Source organism: Colius striatus, chromosome 1 (assembly GCF_028858725.1).
Source record: "Colius striatus isolate bColStr4 chromosome 1, bColStr4.1.hap1, whole genome shotgun sequence".
NCBI lineage: Eukaryota > Metazoa > Chordata > Aves > Coliiformes > Coliidae > Colius > Colius striatus.
The window spans coordinates 95,481,070-95,507,029 of NC_084759.1; the positions used below are offsets into that span (position 1 = coordinate 95,481,070).

The 25,960-nt window shown below is 43.4% G+C and overlaps 2 protein-coding genes across 5 annotated transcripts; both read left to right on the forward strand.

The window, feature by feature from the left end:
• Positions 1–15,879, forward strand: DNAJC28 (DnaJ heat shock protein family (Hsp40) member C28). 4 transcript variants are annotated; one of them, XM_062001617.1, is made up of 4 exons: positions 10–124; positions 1,359–1,520; positions 1,995–3,752; positions 15,794–15,879. In XM_062001617.1, exon 3 carries the CDS (start codon positions 2,029–2,031, stop codon positions 3,145–3,147), a length of 1,119 nt encoding a protein of 372 aa, XP_061857601.1. In that variant the 5' UTR covers positions 10–124; positions 1,359–1,520; positions 1,995–2,028; the 3' UTR covers positions 3,148–3,752; positions 15,794–15,879. The 4 variants fall into 4 exon arrangements, with proteins under 4 accessions (XP_061857593.1, XP_061857601.1, XP_061857608.1 ...); XM_062001624.1 differs by having other exon boundaries at positions 1,359–1,487; XM_062001609.1 differs by having other exon boundaries at positions 1–69; positions 1,359–3,752.
• TMEM50B (transmembrane protein 50B) lies at positions 15,862–25,956 on the forward strand. Its single transcript, XM_062001644.1, has 6 exons — positions 15,862–15,969; positions 17,092–17,204; positions 18,266–18,333; positions 20,172–20,264; positions 20,447–20,504; positions 23,324–25,956. Exons 1-6 carry the CDS (start codon positions 15,871–15,873, stop codon positions 23,367–23,369), a joined length of 477 nt encoding a protein of 158 aa, XP_061857628.1. The 5' UTR covers positions 15,862–15,870; the 3' UTR covers positions 23,370–25,956.
• The last annotated feature ends 4 nt before the right edge of the window (positions 25,957–25,960 follow it).

The window sequence follows — 25,960 nt, forward strand, 5'->3', positions numbered from 1 at the left end:
GACGCGGCGCCGTGCCGGCGGCTGGCGGTAGAGCGTGCGGCTGCGGCAGGCCTCGGGCTCCCTCCGCCGGTGAGCGGCGCGCCGGGGCGGGCCTTGGGACGGGGTGCCTGTCCTTGAGCGAAGGGTAAAAGCAGTCGCCCCTCCTCTTCCTTCTTCTCCGTTATTGGCGTTCTGCCTCCCTTGGGCATGCGTCGCTGTGCGGGAGGGGGAAGGGCGGGCGGCGGCGGGAACCAGGTGAGGCGAGGGCAGCGGGGCTCTGGCCGATAAAGTGCGTGACGCCCTGTGGGGAGTCTCCCTTGTCCTCCAGAGCAGTTTGGGGAGGGAGGGGTGCCGAGCGGCCGGCTTCTCGGCTGCCGGTAACTGCTTTCCTCTGCCTTCCCGTGGCACGTCGCCTCAGGGTACTCGCCCGTTCCCGCGGTGAGAGCCCGTCGTTGTCCCCGCAGCCGCTGGCGCGCCTTTCACCCCAGCTGCTCCTTGTCCCCCACCCCCCTCCGCCCCTTACCAAGTCCCACCGCGGAGAGCTGCATTGGAGCAGCTGGGAATAGACACCACACACACCCCCATTTTCCCCCCAGCCGGCAGCCTTCCGTGTCGTGGGGTGCACCCTATATAGAGTTCGGTAAGGTTTTTTTAAAGCACAAATATTAAAAGCAAGTGTACCGAACGAGGAAGTCTGTTTATGATCAGTGTGTTGAGTTTCCAAAGTGTGTTCGTTGAGCTTTCCATTTAAGTAGTAGTTAACGTGGATTTGTGTGACCATATGGAACTAAGTTATAATTTCCGCTAAGCACCTAGAAGGAAAGAAACCAGTAGTCTGTATCATAAATGAAAAAACCAAACCCCACAACCATGTTAATAATAAGGCATATTATAATAACTACAAGGCTGGATCAAAATCAGATTAAAACATTCAGGATTGATCCAGTGTTTCATCCAGTTCAAAGTACATCTCCTTTCCTTTCTCTTTTCAGATGGCATGGTGCAGAAGGGCAGCATGTTACATGCAGAACATATAAACACATAAATATAAACATATATAACCTTCATTTAACCTAGTTTCTTGTTCAGAAAGGAAATCAGTGATGGATGTGTTGCAGTCAGTGATTAATCTGTGAAAGGAGACTCTAGCATCATGTACACAGCATTTGCCCTAGGATTTTCATTAATAAAAAGAAGTTAGCTGATGTGTAAATGGTGTGTGCAGTTTGTATTGTATTTTCCTACTTTTGATTTTATGCAAAGACTTAATGCTGTCATTTGCCAAAGGTGTTCCTTTTTCTGTTCCCCAAAATATTTCAGAAGTGCTGGTGTTTCTGACAGAATGATACTATCTGCTATTGATCTGTTCTGCATTCCAGATTGATAACCTTACCTGGCACACAGGAAGGAGACTGGCCACAGGGATGTGAGAGCCCTCCAGGGACAGAAGAGTTAATCTACATGAACCTATAATCTGAATGCTACTTCAGTTGTGAAATACCAAAAGGGTACTGTAACGAAATCTTTCAAGAATGTACCAGGTAGTAGACCTTGAGGCACTGATGTATTTGAATAAGCAACTCAGCTGATGGCAGAATGAAGGTGAAAGGAAGAGATTTGTTTCAGCAGAGTTAGCTCTCAGCAGAAAGCGTATTTCCAGTTGACATTGCACTGAGTTTGCAGAAAGGCAATAAAGCTCCAGCTTGTTTGGAATACTGCAGTGCAAAACAAACCTCTGCTACTGTTGCAATACTAGGACAAAACTGGTATAATTCATTAATAATAATTATTATTTGTGAATTGATTTTAATTTATGTTGTACTGCTACAATAGTAGTTAATAAGAAATGCAGGTTTCAATATTAATCTGTAAAAGAAAAGAACATGGCATACTGCTCTGAAATTTTGTAGGGATCTCTTTAAATAACAGGAGATAAATCCTGAAAGTTCTTTTAAAAAGTGCATTGAACAAGGTTTTTACAAAAATGTGTTTATAAGTCATTTTTTATAACGTAGCTGCAGCCAAAGGATTATCGAGTGGTCTCACGTCATGCTGACTCACAACATGGGGCATCATTTAATGGCATGTCAAGCAACGATTCCAAGAAGCTTGAGGCCGTTTCCCTACATTTGTGGCAACAGGATGTTGTCAGGTTACAAACCTAAAAGCAACATCAAGGACTCTTACAAAATTCTCGAGCTTGAGGAAGGATGTTCCCTTGATGACATCAGAAACTCCTATCGAAGTCTTGCCAAAAAGTACCATCCAGATAGTGGTTCTGCCACAGCCGATTCCGAAGCATTTATGAAAGTGGAAGAAGCCTACAGGGTCGTGCTCAGCCATGCGGCAGCCAAAAAGAAGTCAAACCAGGGTGGAGAAGAGGAAGAAGATCAATTCAAATCCAAAGCACCACAGCATAGGCACTACTTGAGTTTTGAAGGCGTGGGTTTTGGAACACCAAGCCAGAGAGAAAAGCAGTACATGCAGTTTCGAGTGGACCGTGCTACGGAGCAAGTGCTGGAGTACCGGAAGCAGAGGCTTGAAAGCCAGTATGCTGTGACTGACCTAATGAAAGCCAAAGATGTGAGGGAGAGCAAAAAGGTGAAGATAACTCAGGCGGTTGAACGGTTGGTTGAGGACCTCATCCAGGAATCGATGGCGAAGGGAGACTTTGACAACCTCAGTGGCAAAGGAAAACCTTTGCAGAAATTTTCAGACTGTCCACATATAGACCCCATGACTCACAACCTGAACAGGATTCTGATAGACAATGGCTACCAGCCAGAGTGGATCCTCCTGCAGAAGGAAATACGGGAAACTATCGAGCGGTTAAGGAAGAGCATAGTGGCATCTAGAAGTAAGCTTGGAGGGCCAATGACACCATATAGGCAAAAGCAATGGAACCGTATTTGTGAGCAATTTATAGAAGATATCAGGAAATTAAACAAAAGAATTGACAACTTCAATCTGGTTGTTCCTATTCTGAGCAGGCAAATGGTGCACTTCAGTGCAGAGAAAGAAATTGTACGAGCAGAAAAGACGTACGAAGCTTTGATGGAAAAGAGAGAGGCTTCTGATTCGGACACAAAGGGAAATGAAGAGGAAAATGTTAAAAGGCTTGGGTGGAAGTCATCTCTACTTAAGTGGTTCAACCCTACATTGAAATAAGATAATAATAATTCATCTGTCCAAACTTTGAATGCACTTTATTAATAGAAACTTACAAACACTAGAGAAATTTCAGGTACACTGAAAATGTAAAATCCAGCTGTCCACTGTTAGACTGGTTAAAAGGAATTGGGTTGTTTGATGTGCACTAGCAGGTGTCTGCTTTATCTGTGAATATTGTTAAGGAAAAAATAAATTCAATTAACCTCTTGCAGCTCATTTTGCTTAAATCAAAATTCATACTTAACGCTTCAACATATAGTTTTGCAGCCTGTTATCTCTTCAAAAGGTGAAGCATAACAAAAACACATTAAGGAGAAAGTGGAAGTGAAAAGTCTTGCTGTGCCCTGTTAGCTCGACCTTTATCCTTTCTTATTTAAATTACTACAGCTCATAAATTGTTGACAGGTTTCATGCATTTTTTTAAAGCACATTCATCTCTTCAAGGTTAAATTAAATGGGAATGAAGGAAGGGTTCTGGATGACTGGATTTGGACTGTACATTCTGCAGAAGTCCCGTTTTTGGATCTGGCTTTTAACACAGAAGAAGGTAGGCAAGTAAGGAAGACTGCCCAAAACTACCCTAGTCACAGGGCTTTTTGGAGGTAAGAGGAGAAGGGAATATTAATTTTTAAAAGTAAATGCACCATTTCAGTATTTTAGAATATTGGCATCAAAGAATTTACTGTGAAATTCTGTTGTACTATTAAAGTTTGTGAGCAGTGGCTTGGAGGGTGTGGAAATCTCCATGGTGATTGATTTATCTTTACTAACCTCTCGGCTCTCCACGCAATCTGATTTTCCTGGAGGACTTTGAAGAGGTACCACTGGATATATCAGTATCTGTGTGAGCCCCCTGCCTCACTCGTGCCTCTGTGGCTCATATCACTGGTGTCAGGAGTTGTGCTGTGCCCTGCTTGTCGACAGGTAGGTGTCCCCTAGGCTCTGGTATGCCCCAGAGGGGGATTTCCACCCCCAGAGTTTCAGAAATGAAAGCTAGGTGACAATCCCAACTGTCCTTCAGCAGATGTCCCAGCACCAGCAGAGTCTGGGTGACTACATTGGCTTTTGGGCAACAAACATTGCATGTGCTTCTTTCTGGTCTTTGTGCTGTTGCTCATCTAGATGAGGTCTTAACATGCAGACAGGACATTATATTTAGTGGTAAACCAGATTAATTGAAGTAGTATTTGTCAAAGTATATTTTATAATCTAGTAATAGAGTTGAATATAATTTATTGTTAGACACTGCAGGGCTTTCAAGCCTTTGTGTTACAGCAAATAAGTAATAATGACAAGATGTTTGTCACGTTTTAGAAAACAGGGCTGATCTCAGCTTCCTTTAACATACCTTTCTGTAGGAATGAAGCTGGCAAAAGCACAAGCATCACATGCAGACTGATTTGTTGCCCCTGGGGTCACCCTGCTGGATTGCTTGTGTTGTGCCATGCCCTGGTGTTAGCTGGAAGGATTCCATCATGGCTCTTAGTTCCTTTCTGCTAAGATTGAGGGTATGCTAGTGGCACATGGTTCAGTTGGGACGGACAGTAATTAATGTGCTCTCTTCAGTAGCTCTGCAAGTTTGCAAAGATGGTGAGGAACAATAGGTGTCTTGCAGGTATAGGAGTTAAGTCAAATGTAGTGGTGAAGTGGAAACAAAACAGGCATTGGTCTCAATCTGCCATGTAAGTATCTCCCATCTAAATACTCAGAAACAAAAAACAGGTTTCATGGCAGTCCCTTGTTTCTGAGGACTCATTAACTCAGTTTGGATTGCTGTCCTGTCTGCTGTGGCATTGGTAAGATTCACTGAGATTGTGGTGTGACACCTGATGGTATCAAAAGGCTTTAACCTCATAAGCTCCTCACTCTTTTTAGCAGCTGTGTATATGAATGTCTGTTTATTTCAATAGCTTATCTGTTCATTCCTGCCTTTAATGAAAACTGTAAATGAAACATACTTTTATGCAAGTCCTTTGACATAGTCTTAAAGAGATAGGATTTTGATTCTAATTATGATCTACAGGAATCGGATTGAATTGCTGTGTAAACTAATCCAGTGACAAGATTTTAAAAGAGCTAATTGCACATGGAATTCATTGCACAAGAGTAAATAGAAACCAGATTGCAATAAATGCAGCTTTGATGGAACCCACTTTGGCTCACAATGAAGACAAGTATCAGCAGTTTAAATATTTAAGTTACCATAATGGATGAGTCAGCATACTGAGCCAGTTTTATGTTCCTTTTAAAACTGCTTGGTTTGAAATTGACCTGCCTCTCAGCACTTTAAATCAGCCCTCCACTGTTGCCATGAAAAATTGCCAGGCACCAAAATCCACTTCTTCAACATTTGCAGCAATGGTGAAGAAAAAAAAGGTAATTTACCTTTTTATTTTCCCCAGGTGTGTGGAGGAGTATACTTTTGCAAGGTTGATCTATTTCCTTGTTGCTCTGAGCTCACAAAATCTTAAGTGCGCTATTTAGTCAGAACTTCCAGAACAAGTAATACCAAGTACTGAATATGAATTAGAAAAACCCAGGAGAGATTGGCCCTCAGAAGTAATGATTCGATCTGACACTAGACTGTTAATTTGAATTTAGTAACTCTTACCGTATTTCTGATCTCAAAAGGATTAAATCATTGCTGATTCCAGATACAAATACATGTTGCTGATTCCCAGAACTCCCTATGTTTTGGTCTAATTACCACCCAGCTTGTGTCTTTAAAGTCTTATCTAAATGGATATCTTTATACAAAGACAAAACATTTATATTTATTATTAATTGAGGAATCCATTTTTCTCAGGGTGAGGAATCTGTTTCTTGCCCAACAATCTGATAGCTTGTTCAAGCACTATTAGTAAGCTGGATAGATGGCCAGAGGCCAGTTGGATGAGGTTCAACAAGGCCAAGTGCCGGGTCCTGCACTTGCGCCACAACCCCATGCAACACTACAGGCTTGGGGCAGAGTGGCTGGAAAGCTGTCTTATGGAAAAGGACCTGGGAGTATTAATTTACAGCTGGCTGAACATGAGCCAGCAGTGTGCCCAGGTGGCCAAGAAGGGCAACGGCATCCTGGCTTGTATCAGAAATAGTGTGGCCAGCAGGACCAAGGAGGTGATTGTTCCCTTGTACTTGGCACTGGTGAGGCCACATCTCGAATACTGTGTCCAGTTCTGGGCCACTCATTATACAAGAAGGACAATGAGGTGCTGGAGTGTGTCCAGAGATGGGCAACAAAGCTGGTGAAGGGTCTGGAGAACAAGTCTGATGAGGAGTGACTGAGGGAGCTGGGGATGTTTGGCTGAGATGAGATATGATCACTCTCTACAACTACCTGAAGGGGAGCTGTAGTGAGGTGGGGGTCAGTTTCTTCTCCCCAGTAAACAGGAGCAGGGCGTGTTGTAAGAGACAACTTAGTAGTAGATCTTTATTCTTAATGGGAGAAACTGTTGCTGTGAGAGAGAAAGGGATATGCAGTGGCTCTCTTGAAGTTATTACCCCGCCAGTCACACTTGCCTGGATGTGGCAACTGCAGCTTACCTGTTTACGTTCCCACAGTTGGGATCACTTTTAAGAAAACAGAAACATGTGTCTGCATGTCTGGGGAGTGGGAGTGGTGATGGGAAGGCCCTGGGAAATAGAGAGGAGATGAGGGGGAACGCAAACAGGATGCAATGCTTCCAGATGAGGGTAAGAAAACGGTGGCATATGTGTTAACGGGGATAGAGGTTGTAGAGTAGGCACACATGAATTGCAGAAAAAACAATGAATTGGGTATGATCCTTTTCAGTGAACAGCAGGACAAGAGCTCATTTACACATTTTTTCCTCATTATATGATTCTGAGGATCACGAATGAGAAACCTACTGAGTTCTTACTGATCCCTTCTGCAATGGATAACTTCTTCTCTGGGCCAGATTCAGTGAGAAGGGAGGGGCTTCTTCCAAAGAAGGCTGTGGCTTAGCTCTGGATCTGGTGTTACACGGTGAGCATGTGTAAATGAAGGGAAAGAGGAGGGGAGCTGAGAGAGGGCTTCCAGTACAACTTCTGAGTGGGCTTTCACTGGGCCACAGCTTTACCGTGTTGTAATGAGAAAGTGAGTATTCTTTTGCCATTTGGTTGTCTTCCTAGGCTTCTTTCAGATTGCTTCTTTCCTTAATTGGTGCCCTCTATTGCTCTTTGTTGTTCTTGAGCAACATCCTTGAAACGCCTTCCTCCTTTTTCCTGTTTATTCTGTTCCACTCTTAAATTTCAACTTCTCACCTTTCAGAATGACTCTGTACTTTATCTTACCAGAATGTGGATTTTCAAGGCTATAGTCACTTTCCTAACTTCGACACTTAATTGCAGCGTTTCCCCTTGGGATGTCTGCAATTTTGACTGAAATCTTTTATAGTAGGTAAAGGTCCGTGTTTTACGAGAAAATGGGGTCTTTTTTTTTCCCCTCCCTGATGTTGGTCGGGATCTTTCCAATGTTTTATCAAGAAACAGGCCTGAAAGCCAGGAAAAAAAACTGAACCAAACAAAAAAAACCCCGAACACCAAAAGGGAACCGAATCCTGTGCATGAGAAGCACGAAGGGAATTCATAGCGTCAACAGTTTTGGGTCGGTTGGTACGTTTCAGGTCCGTTCAAAACCACACACATCTCTTCACACCCACCGTGAAGACGCTCCTGCTTCCTCCCGGCCATGGCGGGCAGGGAGATACCCGGGGCGGGCAGTGCCGGGCTGGGCTCCCCACTGGCTCGACCCCAGCCCCTGCTCGCTTGCCGCCTGCGGGAAACGGGTTTGCGACGGAGCCAGAACGCAAAGGCAAGGCAACGGCCGCGCAGGCTGCTGAGAGGGGTGGCGAGCGGGTTCTGCCAAGGGCCCTCCCGCTGGTCTCAGCGGCAGCAGCCTTTCCTCCCCGCCCCCCCGGCTCAGGCAGAGCCTGTGTGGCTCCGCTGCCTGGCGTGGGGCGCCGCGTCGGCCAATCGGTGCTGCTCGCCCTCACCCAGCCTCCGGTGACGCGCAGCGCTGGCTTCCGATTGGCCGGCGGCCGCGTCGCTCGCGGGTTTCTGTGCCCCCGCTGCCCGCAGGCGGAAGAGCCGCGCCGGGGAGAGAGGTGAGTGTGGCCCTTGTGTTGCTGCCGCTGCCGCCGGGAGGGGCGGGCGGCGGGGCAGCAGGGCCGAGCCGAGCCGGCCGCCGTGGCTGAGGAAAGGAGGGGGAAGCCGTTGGCGGGAGGGCAGCGCGGGACAGCCGCGTCCGGCGGCAGAGCCCGCCTTCCCCGGCCGACGGCCCTCGCGTGCCCCGGTGCCGCGTCCCGTCGCCGCGCCTCTCACAGCCGCGAGGGAACCTCGGCTGCACCCTCCGCGCAGCGGCTTTTCTTTTTCATTGCGCTTCGAGCCTGCGACGGCTCCGTCGATCTCAACCCGGTGCCCGGGGCTCCCACACAGCCCTCGGTGCTGGCCGGGGGGCAGCGCGAAGGGGCTCTGTGCGGGTCAGGCTCGTGGCGCGGGGTGTCCGGCCGCGCTTCACTCGCCTCTCCTGCTGGAGCCGGCACCTTTGGCCGTAGCGCGGCCTCGGCCGCGGGAAGTCACGGGCCGGTCTCCGGGTGCCGACAGGCCGGGGGGCAGCGGGGCCCTTCCGTCCTCGCTGCAGGGCCTCAGCCGGGTCTGGCTCGGGCCGCCTGTGGGAAAGGAAGCGGTGGGACCGAGCAGAAAATTTGAGGTCCGTAGGTGAAAGGTTTCAAAAATTACTAATTTTGTTTTGCCCTCTTAAGTAATGCTGCCCTCGGTGGCATAATTCCGTTCAGGACTTTGCGGCTTAGGGATGCTGCTTCGTATTGCCCCGTCATGGTTTGAGCCCATTAAATGAATATCGATGCCCATAATGTAGTCTTATGAGCAAAACCGGACATGTGGATGATTGCAGAATCGATCTCTTTTTTTATGTCTTTCTCAAGTCTTCCAACTTCAAGAGAACTCTTAAAGAATACTTGCCATAGACAGCAGTCACGTTGCTCTAGGGCCAAGCATCACACAGATTCCTGTAAGGTGATTACCTGTTGAATGATTTTAACACACAGCACCATTTTTCTATAAGCTTATTTGAAAGTTAGTTTCCTCCTCCTGTTTTTTTTTCTGCAGTACTCAAAACCCAGACAATATAGAGCATAGTGCTAGGGTGTAGGGGAAACTGAAAGGGAAACTGCATGTGATTACTGCAATAAGTCTAAAGATCCCCCTTAAAAAAAACTGTGGATTTAGTAGAAATGTTCATATAAGTAAGCTTCTTACAGGGACTGTGCCAAATATCTCTTCATAGTCTAAGTGTATGGGGAAAGCATATTCTGACAGGTTGCTTGTGGAAGATGCTGTCTTCTTCCAGGAAAACAGGGATTTCTTCTTGACTTGAAATTTATCTTCTTCCTCCTGTGTTATTTTATCTGTTCCCTTTTGCAAATAGGAGGTGCTGTCTTTTCCAGCCTGATGGTGTTTCCAGCCTGGCTTTAAGACAGTTCTCTTTTTGCAGACTGTGTTTTCTTATGTGTATTTTCTTGCGACTGCTTTTAGCATTTTATTCAAGTGAAATCAACTCATCTGGGGAGAAAGAAGCCGATTTTCAGGTGAAAAATTTGAGCTGAGATTCTTGTGTTTTCCTTTCCCTTTATTTGGCTAAATAATGTGCTAGTTGTTTTAGCCTGAGTGCCAGCAGTCTTCCAAGTGTTATTTTTACAGTGAGTCTATCTGTCCTTGTTATTTCTTCAGTTGCCGATTTGTTCTTGCCAAGTGTTCTTGTGTTTTTGTTTGTTGGACACGAGTGCAAAGTGTTTCCTTAGAACAGTGGGAGAACCTGTCTGCCCTTGGAAAAAGGGAGGAGACAGATTGTAGGAAGGTCATCGAAGGACAGCTAATGCAAGGGGTTTTACCTGTTTCCTTGCTGTGAGGTATGTGGATGTAAAACTTTAAACCAAGTGAGGGAGTTTTGTACCTTTTTATTCTGGCAAGAAAGTCCATCTGAAAGCCTTCATGGGAGTTTTCTGGCTGTTTAGCAGGATATAATTGGACTAAAACCTACATATGTGTCTGTTTTAACTCATATGAGGATAAACTTAAGCCCAGCTCTTGCAGTCGTGGTGGAAGCTCAGCTTCACGATGTCACTGGTCTTTCACAGTTGAAATATAGCTTATTATTTTCTTCCTTTTTTGCTACGGGTGTTGAGAACTACGCACACATAGAACACTGTTGTAGACTTGTAGAATGGTTTGGGTTGGAAGGGACTTTAAAGATGATCTATTATGTCAGGGACACCTTCCCCTAGACCAGATTGCCCAAAGCTCCATCCAGCTTGGCCTGGAACGCTGCCAGGGATGGGCATCTACAACCTCCCTGGGTGACCTGTTCCAGTTTCTCACCACCTTCATTGTAAAAAAATCATTTCTTATGTCCAATCTAACCTACTCTCTGTCAATTTAAAACTGTTGCCCTTTGTCCTGTCATTACAGGTCATGGTAAAAAGTCTCTCTCCATCTTTCTTATAAGCCCTTTTTGTACATTGAAAGGCTGTAGTTAGTTTTCCCTGGAGCCTTCTCTTCTCAGGCTGAACAGCCCCAACTCTCTCAGCCTTTCTTTCCAGAAGAGGTGTTCTAGTCTTCCCAAATGGGAGGCACTCATTTTTCTGTCTCTTCTCTGGACCCACTCTTAACAGGTTCATGTCTATCTTGTGCTGGGCACCCCAGATCTGGACACGGCGTTCCAGGTAGAGTTTAATGAGAACAGAGCAGGAGAACCTCCTCCCTCCACTTGCTTCTTGTTATGCTCTGAGAATACAATTGGCTTTCTGGACTGCAAGTGTACATTGCCAACTCATGTCCTTTTATTCCACAGGGCCACTCTCATTCAACTCATCCCCCAGTCTATATTGAGGATTGCCCCAGCCCATGTGTAGGACCTTGTACTTGGCCTTCTTGAGTTTCATGAGGTCTGCATGGGCCCTTTAGATGGGTCGCTTTAGATGTATTCCTTCCCTCTGGCATATCAAAACCAATATTGTATAACAGGTAGGTGTTAATTGAAGAAATTTGTGAGAGAGTGGCCAGTCTGTTGCCTTTGGGTTGCCTCTGTATCATCCACCCTTCCAGAAAGTCTGACTGACATCATGCTTACCTTTTAAATGAGAGCATGGGAAAGGAGTTGATTGGACTTCTGTCTGAATGAATTGTTCTGGTATCCTGCAGTCTGCTTCCTGACATCCTTCTTTATGGAAACCCTACAGCACTTATTGTCATGCCCTCTACATGTGAGTGCCCTCAGTTGGGTGTGTGATCAGAGGTGCTCTTGTCCTCTGTCAGGGTTTAAGCCTAGGATGCATCCAAATACTGCACAGCTGCTTGCTCTCTTGCTCCCCTTGTTGGGATGGGGGAGAGAGTCAGAAAAGTAAAACTGGGAAGGCTCGTGGGTTGAGATAAAGACAGTTTAACAGGTAAAGCAAAATCTGTACATGCAAGCAAAGCAGAACAAAACAAGGAATTAATTCCCCACTTCCCATGGGCGGGCAGATGTTCAGCCATCCCTGGGACAGCAGGGCTCCAACACACGTAAGAGTGACTTGGGAAGACAAACACTATCACTCCACACATCTGCCCATTCTTCTTCCCCAGCTTTACATGCTGAGCATGATGCTGTATGGTCAGGGATATCCCTTGGGTCAGCTGACCCAACTCTGTCTTTTCCCAAGTTCTGGTGCACCCCTAGCCTGCTCTCTGATGAGGTGATGTAAGAGGCAGAAAAAGCCTTGACTCCGTGCAAGCACTGTTCAGTAGTAACTAAAACATCCTTGTGTTACCAACAGTGTTTTCAGCACAAATCCAAAACATAGCCCCATACTACTGGCTAGGGAGAAAATTAACTCTACCCCAGCCAAAACCAGGACATCCGCTCACAAAGACAGACATTAGTCACAAAATGTAGGCTTCTTTCTACTATGCTAGAAGAAATGGTCTATCATTGTTTAGTCATATGTCTGTGAAGTCTGTACTCTATGTCAGTAATGAGAGAAATGTTTAATTCTTTCTAGTGCTTAGTGGGACACTCCTGAAATACCTCTGTGATAGACTCCTTTTCAGAATTCTGACTGACATCAATTAATGTTTAGTCATAGAGAAGGAGCAGCCACATTAGCACCTCTGTTTCCTTTTACTGCCGATTGTACTGTTGCCTGCCTGCTGTAGCACTAAGCTTTCTTAGTGAAATCAAAGTTTCTGGCATTAGACAGGCGTAGAAATAATTCTAGACTTCTTGTCTGTGTTCTGTTGTAAATTCCCTGCAACTCCTTTCTCCATGTTTGTCATTCCAGTGAAACAGGAGAATTGTGTTGTCAGTTTCTGGTCTTTGCTGTAGAAAGGCTGCCAGCAGATAGTGTTTATTTTACGCAGTCACATTATGTAGGTTACTTCTCGCCTCAACACAAAGGTAAGGTTAAAGCAAAATGCAGGTTTGTGAGCCAGTATCAAGCATCGAAGAAATAACTTCTGATAAAATAATATACTTTGGCAGAAGGTTGCCCTCTATGTTAGAAGGTGTTTAAAAAAGAAACAAACCCACCCACAACCTTTTCTAGTCTCCCCAGCTTCACTCATTTCTCACTGATGCAGTTGTAAAAATTCCATCTGATAGCCTATACAGTTAAATGTTGAGAGAAACCCTGTCTTAGATTTGTGAAGTAAACTGCTTCTCCTTTGTCACCTAATGTTTAAAAAAATGCTTAATAATTAATAAGACAGAGCTCTGTGCAGTGTGGTGTCTGTAACTTCCATCGTTACTCAGTTTGCAAAGTTTAGAGGGTTTTACTAGGACAAATGCTAGTGAGTTTTTGGATTGGAATTTGGCTTAATTAGATTAGCTGGCAAAACAAACTATACATTTGCTTTAAATCATAGAAGGGAATGAATTTCTTCATTTCTTTTCAGTTTTCTGAACTAGAGCAATTTTGTAGTAGTGACTTCTTTCATTAAGTTATACAGTGTTTAACAGGATATCTCCTAAGTATCACAGAAGTGTTAAGATTGAGGGCATTTGATCCATTCCCAAGCCTCTTGGAGCCAGTTGCCCACAACTGTATCTAGATGGTTGTTTAATATCTCCAGGGATGGAGATTCCACAACCTCTCTGAGTAACCTGTGCCAGTGCTCAGTCACTCTCTCAGTTAAAATGTGTTCAGAGGGAACCTCTTTGTTGTGTTTCACTTTGTGCCTATTGGGTCTGATCCTGCCACTGGGCACCACTGAGCAGAGCCTGGCTGCATCTTGTTTGCACCCTCCCTTCAGGTAACTTACGTAGATTGTCAAGATTCCCCTGAGCTTTCTCTTCTCCAGGCTAAACAGTCCTGGCTCTCCCAGCCTTTCCTCACAGGAGATGCTCCAGTCCCTTCATCAGCTTCATGGCCCTCTCCATGGCTTTCTCCAATTGTGTCCATGTTGCTCTTGTGCTGGGGAGCCCAGAACTGGATGCAGTGCTGCAGGTGTGGCCCTCACCAGTGTAGAGCAGAGGGGAAGGGTTGCATCCTTTCAGCTGCTGGCAACACTCCTAATGCAGCCCAGGATGCCATTCACCATCTCTGTACTTCCTCTCGATGGACTTTGAGGTTCTTGTCAGCATGTTTCTCCAACCTGTCCAGGTACCTCTGCATGGCACCTCAGTATAGGGTGAAAAACAATTTCTGTTGTTGATGTACCTGAAATATTTTTTTCCCAGTGTCTGTTCTTGACTGCTTTCTGAATCACAGTAGAACTTGACATTGTTTGAAGGAGGTCATTTTTATTTAGATACGTAAATAGTATTTAAGTGGTCCATGAAGGGGGAAAAATTCCAAAGGAAAATAGAGTTTTGAAGAGACACAGCTTCAGTCATTATGAAAGTGTATTTACAGGCAAGATACTAACTTGGGTAGATTTGACATGACCACCGCTGTGTTCAGTGGGGAGAAGAAGTGGCATGGCCTGTTTTGTCAGTTCACTCCAACCCATGGAGAGAACCGTGTGGCTGGCAGTGGTGGCAACAGTGGGAGCCAGGGCCCTGTTCTGGGGCTGGAAGGGGGGGATTACTGCAGGATGGGGAAGAGAAGGACTTGGGGTTTGAGGAGGGACAAATAAAGTCCAGATGGAGCCATTTTAAGAATGGGAAGGAAGGAAGGGCGGGCTGTAGAAGCAGTTGTAAATCTGTAATAGCACAGTGTGGCAGTTCTGTTGTGGATCTCAAAATCTGTGTAAGGATCTCAAAATTGCTAGATGAGAGTGTCATCTGGGAAGACAACTGTGTGCTTGAGCACAGATACTTTACAAAAGTAAAATATTTTTGAAATTGCATGATTGATGGGTGAAAGAAGAGTGGCACAGGCTGCCCAGAGGGGTTGTGGAGTCTCCTTCCTTGGAGGTCTTCAAGACCCACCTGGACATGTTCTTATGCGACCTGATCTAGGTGACCCTGCTTCTGCAGGGGGGTTGGAATAGATGATCTCTAAAGGTCCCTTCCAACCCCTACCATTCTATGATTCTGTGATGTGAATACTGTAAGGTAACATCATAAATACATCATAAATCTAGAACTAGGTTGAGGAGGATAAACTTCCTTGTCTTGCTTGTGGGAGGTGGCCTGTGTTTATAGTGTAGGCAAACTGTTTATTTTTATTTCTCTTTTTACTGTAGGCTTCTAACTACCATCGTTAACCAGAAAAGTGTTCTGTGTCTTTCCTGTAACATAATCATAAAGGACATTGGTCTGTTGTTGGCCTTTAACAAGTACTTGGAAGTTATTTACAGCAGGATGGGCGAACACAGGTGACAATACTGAAAGAAACCAGAATGGCATTAAAAGTGGCTCTGAGTGCTAAATAGAAACACTGTAAATATGACTTCTGAAGTTCAAACTATATATGCTAATCATCTTACAGTGTGAGAATAGATATGTAGTGCAGAGTAAAGCTGTTTGAGAACTGTGTTGGTTTCTTTGTAGTCACTTTGTAACACTAATTAACTTTACTTTCTTCATGCTGTATTTAAAGTTCTGTATGATGCTCTCTTTGTGAAGCAGGACATTCTATACCCTTGGTATTAGTTGATTCACTGAGTTGGTTCCTTTTCCCCTGAGGTAGAAAGGCACTATATAATCTGTCTCATTTGGAGACTGGGAATATGGACATCCTATGCAAGATTCCTTGGCCTGACTCAAAAGACCAAGCTGTGATCTGCATATGGAGCTCTCTTGTATCTATCTTACTTTTTTTAGGGTTATGATTTGAAGGTAAAACTTAGATTGGAATATTGCTTTTTCACTCCTGCTTTTTTTGTGTGCTTTTATTTCTGTGTGCTATATGTTTAAACAAGCAGTACATCCTGCTTAATGCCTTTTCTGTTTCAGATGAGGTAACTTATATGTAAGCACAGGTTTCTGGGCCATGTGATGATTTTATTTTGTAATTCTGTTTGTAAGGTAGGTTTTTTTTGAATATAGCTCAATATAGAATCTGTAGAGTAGATGGAATACTTAATTCTGTTTTAAAAAAAGAGAAACAAACAAAACCCCACGTATTGTAAAGATCGCTTTTGATGGTCATCCAACATTTACTGTTTTGTGTTCAATGCATCTTTGGCTGTCTTTCAGGTATTTAGGACACAGTTGTTGATGGAAAAATTCATGTATAAGTACAAAATAAGGAGAGCAATCTAATCTTGGAGGAAATGGCAGGATTCCTAGATAATTTCCGGTGGCCAGAATGTGAGTGTATTGACTGGAGCGAAAGAAGAAATGCCATCGCTTCCATAGTTGCGGGTGTGTTGGTAAGTTTTTGGAGGGTGTGGTTTGTAACTGGGTTGACAAAATTTGGAAGCAGGACTAACATACACATTTTTTGGTTTTGATTGTATCTAAATGGTGGGTGTCAGGAGGTTGGGGCATCACTTTTTTTCCTGTTGTATCCAGTGACAGGACAAGAGGTAACAGAAAAAAGCTGGAACACAAAAAGTTCCATTTAAACATAAGGAAAAACTATTTCACTGTGAGGGTGCCCTGGCTCAGGCTGCCCAGGAAGGGTGTGGAGTCTCCTTCTCTGGAGGTTTTCAAGAGCTGCCTGTATGCGTTCCTGTGTGACCTGATCTAGGTGAACCTGTTTTAGCAGAGGGGTTGGACTGGATGATCTCTAAAAGTCCCTTCCAACCTCTACCGTATTATGATTCTGTATGAAGTTTCACCCCAACTGCACCTCAATCCAGTAGAGTTCTTGATTGGATTTTTTTATAGTGCAGTTGTATTTGCAAGTACCATAACTTGGCATTTTGTCTGATAATGATGTATCAGTTCTGCTATCTCTCTTTAAAAAAGAAGATTTGAGATTCCTAGTGGATTTTTTTTAACATAGACACGTTAAAACACCTATGTTAAATGTAGTTTGCATCTTGTACATGTTTAGAATCTGGATTCTTGTTCTTAAAGCTGTACAGGGAATTTAACCAGACACTGATACTTAATTTCATAGATTCATAGATGGTAGGGGTTGGAAGGGACTTTTAGAGATCATCTAGTCCAACCTCCTGCAGAAGCAGGTTCGCCTAGATCAGGTCACATAGAAACATGTCCAGGCGGGTCTTGAAGACCTCCAAGGAAGGAGAGTCCACAACCCCTCTGGGCAGCCTGTGCCAGGGCTCCCTCACCTGAACAGTGAAACAATTTGTCCTTATATTTAAATGCAACTTTTTTGTGTTCCAGTTTCATCTTGTTACCCCTTGTTGTTTGAATATCAAATGTGAACAGTTCCCAAATGCTCCTCTGAAAACATCAATGTTAAAGTTTATGCAGAATGTGCATATCAAACAGATTTAGAGGCTGACTTACTCTGTGTGTGTGTGTGTGTGTGTGTGTATGTACCTTTCCAACCTCCTAATACCACTCTGTTTTATTTCCAGTTTTTCACAGGTTGGTGGATAATGATAGATGCAGCAGTAGTTTACCCAAAGCCAGAACAAATGAACCACGCATTCCATACCTGTGGAGTGTTTTCAACACTGGCTTTTTTCATGTAAGTATGTGTGAAAGCAGCTCGAGCTCTTAAACGTAGTCTTTACAAGACAAGGTGGTATGTGATGGAACTTTGAATCACTTGATTATCAGTTACTTACATCTTGTAACATTGCAATGTTAAGGCTTTTTTTTCTTTTGCCTCTGGCCCTTGTTTCTGACTGTAGTCAGTTTATTCATTGTTCCATCTCCCCTCTCCATCTTTTTTTGGGTAAATGGCTTTTCCTGTACCTTTCAGCTGAATGTAAGAAAGCAGAGGTTCCCTTATGCAAGTGACTTCCTATAGAAAGTGTTTAAATTCCTAGATCAAAATTCAAGCAATGCAGCCTAGTTACTCACCTTAGTGTAAACCATCTGACTGCATTTTCCCCTATTTTTTAAAAAAATAACTGATACAGCTGCCTCTGGCCCAAAGCTTCCTCAAATGGGAGAGGTGGCAGTATCACAGCTACTGTTATAGACATGTAAATGTGACAAGCTTGAAGGAGAAGTAATGGCTTCTATTGAATTGTACAACATCAACAAGAAAAGAGGATGGTTTTGGATATGCAAGACCTTCTTCATGCTTGATATTTGAAAGTTTCTGGTTTGTTTGTAACAGCAGTGTAACTCGTTTTAAGAAAACGTGTTGCCCCTCCTTACAGGATGTCTCTCACTTGAATACTTACCTTCTTTCACAATGAACACTGTTAACTTGTATCATAAGCATGAGAGCACTGTGTTACTGGCTGTTGTTATTCCTGCGAAGTGGATTTAGATATTTTTAAAACTTCAAAGGCCATACAGTGACCAGAAATATTTCAGGCACTAAAAAAGGCAATTCTTTCATCTTGCAGATCTGTTAATATAAAAAATTAAGTAAAACCTATGAAGAAATACAAAGTTTGCTTGAAATTTAGTTCAAGCCCTTCCACTAAGGGGTGTGTAATAATATGTGACTGTACAGAATGCCAAGTAATTTTCCCAGAATTTATCACAACATAAAAAAAAATAGCTTTCTGCTTACAACTTCAGTTTGGTTGTCTAATAATCTGGTGCATGTACACTTTTTTTTGTTCCTAGGATAAATGCTGTATCAAATGCACAGGTGAGAGGAGACAGCTACAGTGACGGATGTTTAGGAAGAACAGGTAAATTAACTCAAAAAATCATACTGACTTGAAAGACTGGTTATTTGGGTGCTGGGTTTTCTAAATGTTGGCTAAACAAATAATCAAAAGTTCAGGAGTGGGAGAGAATTTCTGTGAAGTTAATTTCTTCACAAAATTAATGCTTAGAGGTAAATACTGCCTTTGTTAAAAGGGTTAACTTGGAATTTAATGTAATTTAATAATTAACAACTTCTGTATATCTTGAATCATAGAATGGTAGGGGTTGGAAGGGACTTTTAGAAATCATCCAGTCCAACTCACCTGCAGAAGCAGGTCCATCTAGATCAGGTCACATAGGAAAACGTCCAGATGTGTCTTAAAGACCTCCAGTGAAGGAGACTCCACACCCTCCCTGGGCAGCCTGTGCCAGGGCTCCCTCACCTGAACAGTGAAAAGAGTTTTTTTTCTTATGTTTGAATGGAACTTTTTGTGTTCCAGCTTCATCCCATTACCCCTTGTCCTGTTGCTAGATACAACAGAAAAAAAGTGCTACCCCAACCTCCTGACACCCACCATTTAGATATTTGTAAGTATTAATAAGATCCCCCCTCATTCTAATCTTCTCCAGACTAAACAGCCTCAGTTCCTGCAGCCTTTCCTCATATGAAAGTTCAGTTCCAGTGCTCTGATCATCTTGGTAGTCCTGTACTGGACTCTCTCCAGCAGTTCCCTGTCCCTCCTGAGCTGAGGAGCCCAGAACTGGACACGGGACTCCAGAAGAGGCCTCACCAGGGCAGAGTAGAGGGGGAGCTGAACCTCCCTTGACCTGCTGGCCACACTCTTCTTGATGCATCCCAGGATGCCATTGGCTTTCTTGGCCATGAGGGCACATTGCTGGCTCATGTTCAGTTTATTATCAGTCAGGACTCCCAGGTCTCTCTCTGCAGAGCTGCTCTCCAGCAGGTCAATCCCCAGCCTGTACTGGTGCATGGGGTTGTTCCTTCCCAGATGCAGGGCTCTGCACTTGTCCTTGTTGAACCTCATGAGGTTCCTCTCTGCCCAACTCTCAAGCCGGTCAAGATCCTGCTGAATGGCAGCACAGCCTTCTGGGGAATCAGCCAGGCTGATATTGAAACTTTACTCTGCAAGTCCCATCTAGTTGCTGGGGCAAATAAATTTCTGCCTTGAGGTAGTCTGTGGAGCAGACATCTCTTAAGAGTGACTTATTTTAGGATGTATCTCAAACATTGTGTTTCCTCTGTATGTCACGGTGTGGTGTCTGTGGACCTGCTGTCCTCTCTCTGCTTTCATTCACCATTCCCTTACTATTTCATCCCACATAGATCCCAGCATCAGTTTTCATGTGGAATGCCCCATCAGTTTTCATGTGTTTTGTGGAATGCCTCACCAGAAAGCTGGCAGGATTTAGCATTTTTGAACGAGTGTATGAGTCTTTTTTTGTGTGTCATTCATAAATCCGCTCGAGGGAATCTTTGCACAGAAATATTTTTCCTTTCCCATGAGCAAACAGGTTATTTTCAATGGCATGATCTTCCTTTTACAGCAGATAACATCTAGCTGTGGTAGATGTTGCCCCTCTGAAAATATCTTTCTGAAGGGAGCACAGGAAGCGTTTGTTTTCTGTAGCCTATTGGAATGCCAACTTTACCTCGGAAACGCTATTATAGCTTGGGCAAAGTACCTCATGATTAGTCCTCTTGAAGTTGTGTTACATGACATTGTGGGCATTCCCTATGGGTGGGGGATAGTTTTGTCTGCTGACTAAAAGAAGGGGAATCCAGCTGCTATGTGTTTTATTAGAGCAGGCAATTTTTGGTTTATCTTGTCCTTCATACAGGGTTTAATATTTCTTGCAGGTGCTCGTGTCTGGCTCTTCATCGGCTTTATGTTGATGTTTGGTTCGCTTATTGCCTCAATGTGGATTCTCTTTGGAGCATATGTTACACAGAGTAAGTTGGTGTATTTTTGCATATAGAAAAGTACTTTTGCTGTCAGCCAGAAGGCAGAAGATCTAGAAGAATGGAAGTGCACTGTCTGTTCTTGTCAGACCTGTACTAGATAATGACACTGTGAGTAATGTTTTAAATGGATCCTCCAATACAAAATAACTTCTTTTTTTTTCACTTTGCAGACACTAATGTTTACCCAGGATTAGCTGTGTTTTTCCAAAATGCGTTGATATTTTTCAGGTAAGCTATCTGGGGAAATTTTTCCCCCTACCAAAGGGTTGTCTGTGTTCAGTTTTGGGCCCCTCACTGAAAGAAAGACATTGACGTGCTGCAGCATGTCCAGAGATGGCCAATGGAGCTGGTGAACGATCTGGAGCACACAACTTATGAGGAGCAGCTGAGGAAGCTGGAGTTGTTTAGATTAGAGATGAGGAGGCTGAGGGGAGACCTTATCACTCTCTACAACTACCTGAAACAATGTGGGAGTCAGTCTCTTCTCTGAAGTAATCAATGATAGGACAAGAGGAAATGGGCTCCATTTGCACCAGGGGAGGTTTAGGTTGGAGATTAGGAAGAACTTTTTCACCAAGAGGATTGTTAGACACTGGCACAGGCTGCCCAGGGAAGTGGTGGAGTCACCATCCCTGGAGGTACTTAAAAGCTGTGTAGATGAGGTGCTGAGGGACATGGGTTAGTGATGAGGTTGGCAGTGTGAAGTTAGCAGTTGGACTCGATAATCTTAAAGGTCTTTTCCAACCAAACAGTTTTATGATTCTGACTTACCTGATTCCATGTACATTGGTACTCCTGGAAAATAAGTTCTGAAAGCTGGAGGCTGACTCCATGCTTGGATCTTCCACAATATGCAGTTTGCTCTTCTCAGTGCAGGACCTGCTGTGTTTCAATATATTACCCATCCCTACCTTTCCTTGAGGAGGGTGGCCTGTAAGCCAAAGGGATCTCTTGGGTCACAGAGCAAACTGACATTGTACATAGAACTGATGTGATGTTACTGAGTGCATGAACTGATTAAACTGTCTTCAAAACTATTTCTTTTACTCTGCTACTTCTTTCTACTCCCTTTGCTCCAGTTCTTAGAAACAATGTTTTATTTGCCCCTTCTCAGCCCATTAGAGGCTCTTAATTCCCCTCATGCTCCTGATAGTCCTCATTGAATTTAGTGAATGTGGACAACCACAGATATGGACAGTATTCTGGGTGAGATATGGTCAGTGTCTTTGGATATGGGCAATAATGCTTTCACCTCTGTACTACAAATACCTTGGCATATATCCTAAGAGCACTAGGTGGGAGGTCCTATTGCCTTTTTCCTGACCATTTCATATAAGGGGTTCAATTGTCTGATAATTGATACACTTAGATTTGTTTCTACAGGATGAGCTTTCAGCGTGTGATCATTTCTTTTTTAATAAGAGCATGATGGTATGTTTTGTAATATTACCCTTAAATCAATTTCTTTTACTCTGCTTAATATCATTAAGTACATTGTGATGGTGCTTTGAAACTATCTGCATCTGTAATAACACTATGTCTAGTGCATTCTGCAATCCATGAATTGTATTAATTGGTAAAAGACAAAGCATTAAGTAGTAAAAGTTCTGAGATCAGTCACTGAAAAAGTTTATAGAATTTGATCATAGAACCATAGACTGAACCTCCTCTTTTGGAAGGTCCTATGCACTGAAATTACTGTGCTAACAATTTTCCTTCTTGATACCACATCAAATGCCTTGCAGCAGGCGAGATCGACTGGCGCTGCTGTGCTTCCCTTTTTGGAAAATCAGTTAATAAGTTCTTGCAGAAAATAGCAGTTGCCAGTTCTCTTCCATAGTCTTGAACATGATTGAAATGGGATCCTGATGAAGGCAGATTTTTGAGAAGAGTTTCACCATGTGTGAAACCTTTGGTCTTATTTCTCAGTAGTTTGATGGACTAACTTACTTCTAATGCTGCTTCTTAGTTTCTGAAAGTGTCTTTCATTGTTTCTGTTGGAGATATATTTTATGTTTGTTTTATCTTTTTAAAATGTGTGTTTTAGGTATGAACTGTGAGAACAATCACAACCTTTTTAATCAGAAAAGAAATCTTTATTATCCCACTGCACACTTGAGGCAGTTACATCTGATAAGTGCATCTGTTGCTGTAGGCTCTTGTCCTTAGCCCAGGCCTGGGCCAGTCAGCGATGTCCTTCTCAGTGCCCTTCCCCAAAACTTTTGATTTGATTGAACCAGGTTCTCTTCCATCAGTGTTGTTCCATAATGTCTCTGTTCCCCAACCATGCATCTCCTTCAGGACTTGTGCTTTGGCCCTGGTTGTCACTCCACCGGCTGCATTAACAGTTCTCTAGTGAATTGCCCAGTTATCATCACTTGTGGTTGTTCTCAGTGTTCCCTCCCTCTTCATTCTGTTACAATTTGGGATGACTGTGCCCTTCTTCTACCACCTGTTTGTTGGCTAGAAGTAACTTCAAGTATAAGGAGCAATAAGGAAATCATGCTTGGTTTTGTTCCCTCAACATTTGAGGGGTTTTTTTTGATTCATGACACTATGTAACTACATCCAACCTTATAAAGGAAATCACGAAAATCAAATTGTAATTTGATCTCACCTGCCACAGGATCAATGTTGTTTCTGATTTGCTCATTAAACTTTCATGGCTTAGATTCTATCCTAGCATGATGCAGTACGTTCAGCTGATTGCCTCAGAGCCAGGATGACATTCGCCGCTCTGTAACTCAGTGAATTGCTTCTCCAGTCTCTTAAAATACCAGTTTTTTTCCCTTCAGAACAGCAGCTGCTTTTAATGTGAGACTGGCTCACTTTTGATTGGGATTTGGATCAGCTGGATCTTATAGTTTTACTAATACATAGTAAATGGAATATAAGTACAGAAAACTGATTCTAATGAATGAAGTGGAGGTTGCTGGAGGGATGTTGATTTGCAGCATAGATGGTGTGAGATTATAGGGACACTATTAAAATTACCTTTTTCCATCTCCCCTGTGGTCTGATTTTTATTTTTCTTTCCCTCCTTTTAGTACTCTGATCTACAAGTTTGGAAGAACAGAAGAGCTATGGGGATGAGAACTCACGTATAGCATTGTCTGTTCCATAGTTGCTATGTTGTACTATGTATATAGATATATCTACGTTTCTTTGTTCTCATTTTGCTTTCTAAATTGTACGAACCGAGACGATTCGCTCCGTCTTTTCACAGGGCAGATTTGTGAATATGTACATATGACTGTATATATCTTAAAAAGGGAATGTCAGGCTTTCTGAAATCTGCAGGCTTGCTTTTTCTTTTTGGCTCTTTCAAACACGTGGGTTTCCATCAACTCTCAAGCCTTGATCTTCCAAACCTTTTACATGTGTCGGAGGTGTCTGTGGAACTCTTAGTGAAGCAGCAGGATGAAGCCCTGGGCCGTGTAGGAGGGGTTGTCACTGTTCTGCACAGGTAATTGCGAGGGCTGCCCGCCTACCCCAAAGGAGCAGCTGGCACAGGGAAGTGACCCAGCTAAGCCTGTACTTCATGAGGGTCAACTCTGTTGTATGCTGAGACAGTTTTAGGAATTTTATTGTACTGTTCAGAAAACTATAAAGTAGCTGTATTTCATTCTTTTTCCTGATAAGAGGTCATCCATTTTTACACAAGGCCCTATATTGAGCAGGTTCTGCCTGCCAAACCAAGCTGCTGTTGACTTCTGATTGCTACAGCACAAGTGACATTTGGTAGCACCACAGTCCCTAGCATTAATTTCATGCTGTTCAATGTAATTGATACTAATTAGCATTTACTGATAGTACAACTGAAAACCCCAAACAAATTGAGGCCATTCACACTGAAGGAATATAAATGAGGGTCAGACAAACGTTTTCAAAACTATGCTAGCATTAATGTTCTTCAGGGGAAGCTTTTTGCTTTGGTAAGTGAACAGTTATCCTGCTACCTATTACCTTCTCTATTTAAAAGGCAAGCATTTCACCTGGGGATATAGTAGATGTATTTATTGCTCACAACCCTGCTTTGAAGTAATTGCCATTTGCCCCAGTTAAGATGTATTTATGTCCCAAACTTCACGGGGCCTTCAATGGGAACACTTCCATTACTGAAATGCAGGTTTCTTCTAGCTGGAGTATACATAAAGGGAGAACAAGGATGTTTTGTAGCTTTGGACTGATCTTGTGTGATTCATCTTGCTGTTGGTGGCTTCCTGACGAGTTCTGTGTGGTTTTTAAAGCATTTGAATCTACATTGTGGCTAAAAGCTTTTATAACTTTCCCTGTATCGAAATTGCTGACCAAATGGTTATTAAACTGCAGAATGTAACTTCTGTGCATGGTTACTGTATGCTGTTAGTCATCTAATTGCTCCCTTGTGGGAATCTCTCCAGTGGACAGAATATGAAGCAAATACTGCAGCTGAAACTGTGCTACTGGCTAGACTAACTTCATCCTGATTCCACCACCCTGCAGTGAGAGACATTCACTGGTGTTAATCACAGCTTTGTACAGAAGTTGTCTGTTGGGTTGTACTTTCAGAAAAACTGCAATAAACTTTATCTTCCGTTCTCAAAATAAAGAGAAGATGGTGAGGTAATTGTGCACCAGGATGCTCCTTCCTGAATAGCTCAAGTCATACTGACCCTTAAGCTTACACCAGCTGAGAAGTAAAGTCAAGGTTTTTGTTTTCAGTGCTGTTGGTTTCTTGCTTAAGAGTTTGGCCATGGTTGTTGGTGGTGTTTTTTTTTAGTAAGTGAGAAACAAGTATGGCCTCTAAGTGATCTCAGTTACAGTATCTCACCCCTGACACTTAACCAGCACAAGCAAAGTGTTTGACTCTGGAAGAACTCTGACAATGTGCTTTAATGCAAGTTGCTGGTTAGAACACCTAAGAGCAGGGCCTGAGCTGCTTTCTGAAGTTACCCACACTTTCTACTACAATTTTGCTTTTTTCCAAGTGTTTCTTGATGCCTCTCCCTTGTGGTTTTGGAGAACTGGACCAGTTGTGCTCTGTACAGCTGCGAAGAGGACGAGGCAGCTTTCACCGTCTCTCTTGCAGCAGCCTAAGCTGAAACCAGGTGTAGGGCAAGAACCAATCAAGCTTCCTTCACAGCATATTCTAAGGTCCACTTTTAAACCAGGGGTAGTTCCAGCACACGCCAAGGTTGGCAGTTCTGAAGATCAAGCCTTCTGTTAGGAGTAACTCAAGGGTTAAATTTTGCCCTCTGTGTAACTGTAACAGAAGTCTAGAGGGGACCTTACTATGCTGTATTGCTCAGCCTTCACAGGGGATGTTTCAACTGCTGCCTTTTGTCCTTTATTACTTCATCTGTTTGCAACCCAGTATATAAAAAGAACATGGATGACCCTAAAAGCAGGGAGGATGCAGCTTGTGTCTGACTTGAAAATTGTTACTGGACTTCCTAAGTTCTATGAGGAAATGGCCTCATGAAGCTTTTGGTAAAAAAAATGTTACTGCTGCTGTGGAAAGGGTGGAACAGCATTTCCTCTGATAACCTCCAGCTCTGACAAGGAAACCAGGTTCAGTGGCAGATCTAAGGAGCTTTAACAAGACCTTTGGAGATAAACAAGCACCTTGGTTTGGCTTTTTTTTTTAAACATCTTGTATCAAACCCAGAAAAAAAAAGGCAAATAAAACTTTTTTTTTTAAG

Bases quoted from the DNA above. Each gene is read 5' to 3' on its own strand.
- DNAJC28 (XM_062001609.1), top strand. From the start codon at position 2,029: ATGCTGACTCACAACATGGGGCATCATTTAATGGCATGTCAAGCAACG.
- TMEM50B (XM_062001644.1), top strand. From the start codon at position 15,871: ATGGCAGGATTCCTAGATAATTTCCGGTGGCCAGAATGTGAGTGTATT. The intron at 17,205-18,265 runs GTAAGTATGTGT...TTTTGTTCCTAG, and splicing joins TCAACACTGGCTTTTTTCAT to GATAAATGCTGTATCAAATG. The intron at 18,334-20,171 runs GTAAATTAACTC...TATTTCTTGCAG, and splicing joins CGGATGTTTAGGAAGAACAG to GTGCTCGTGTCTGGCTCTTC.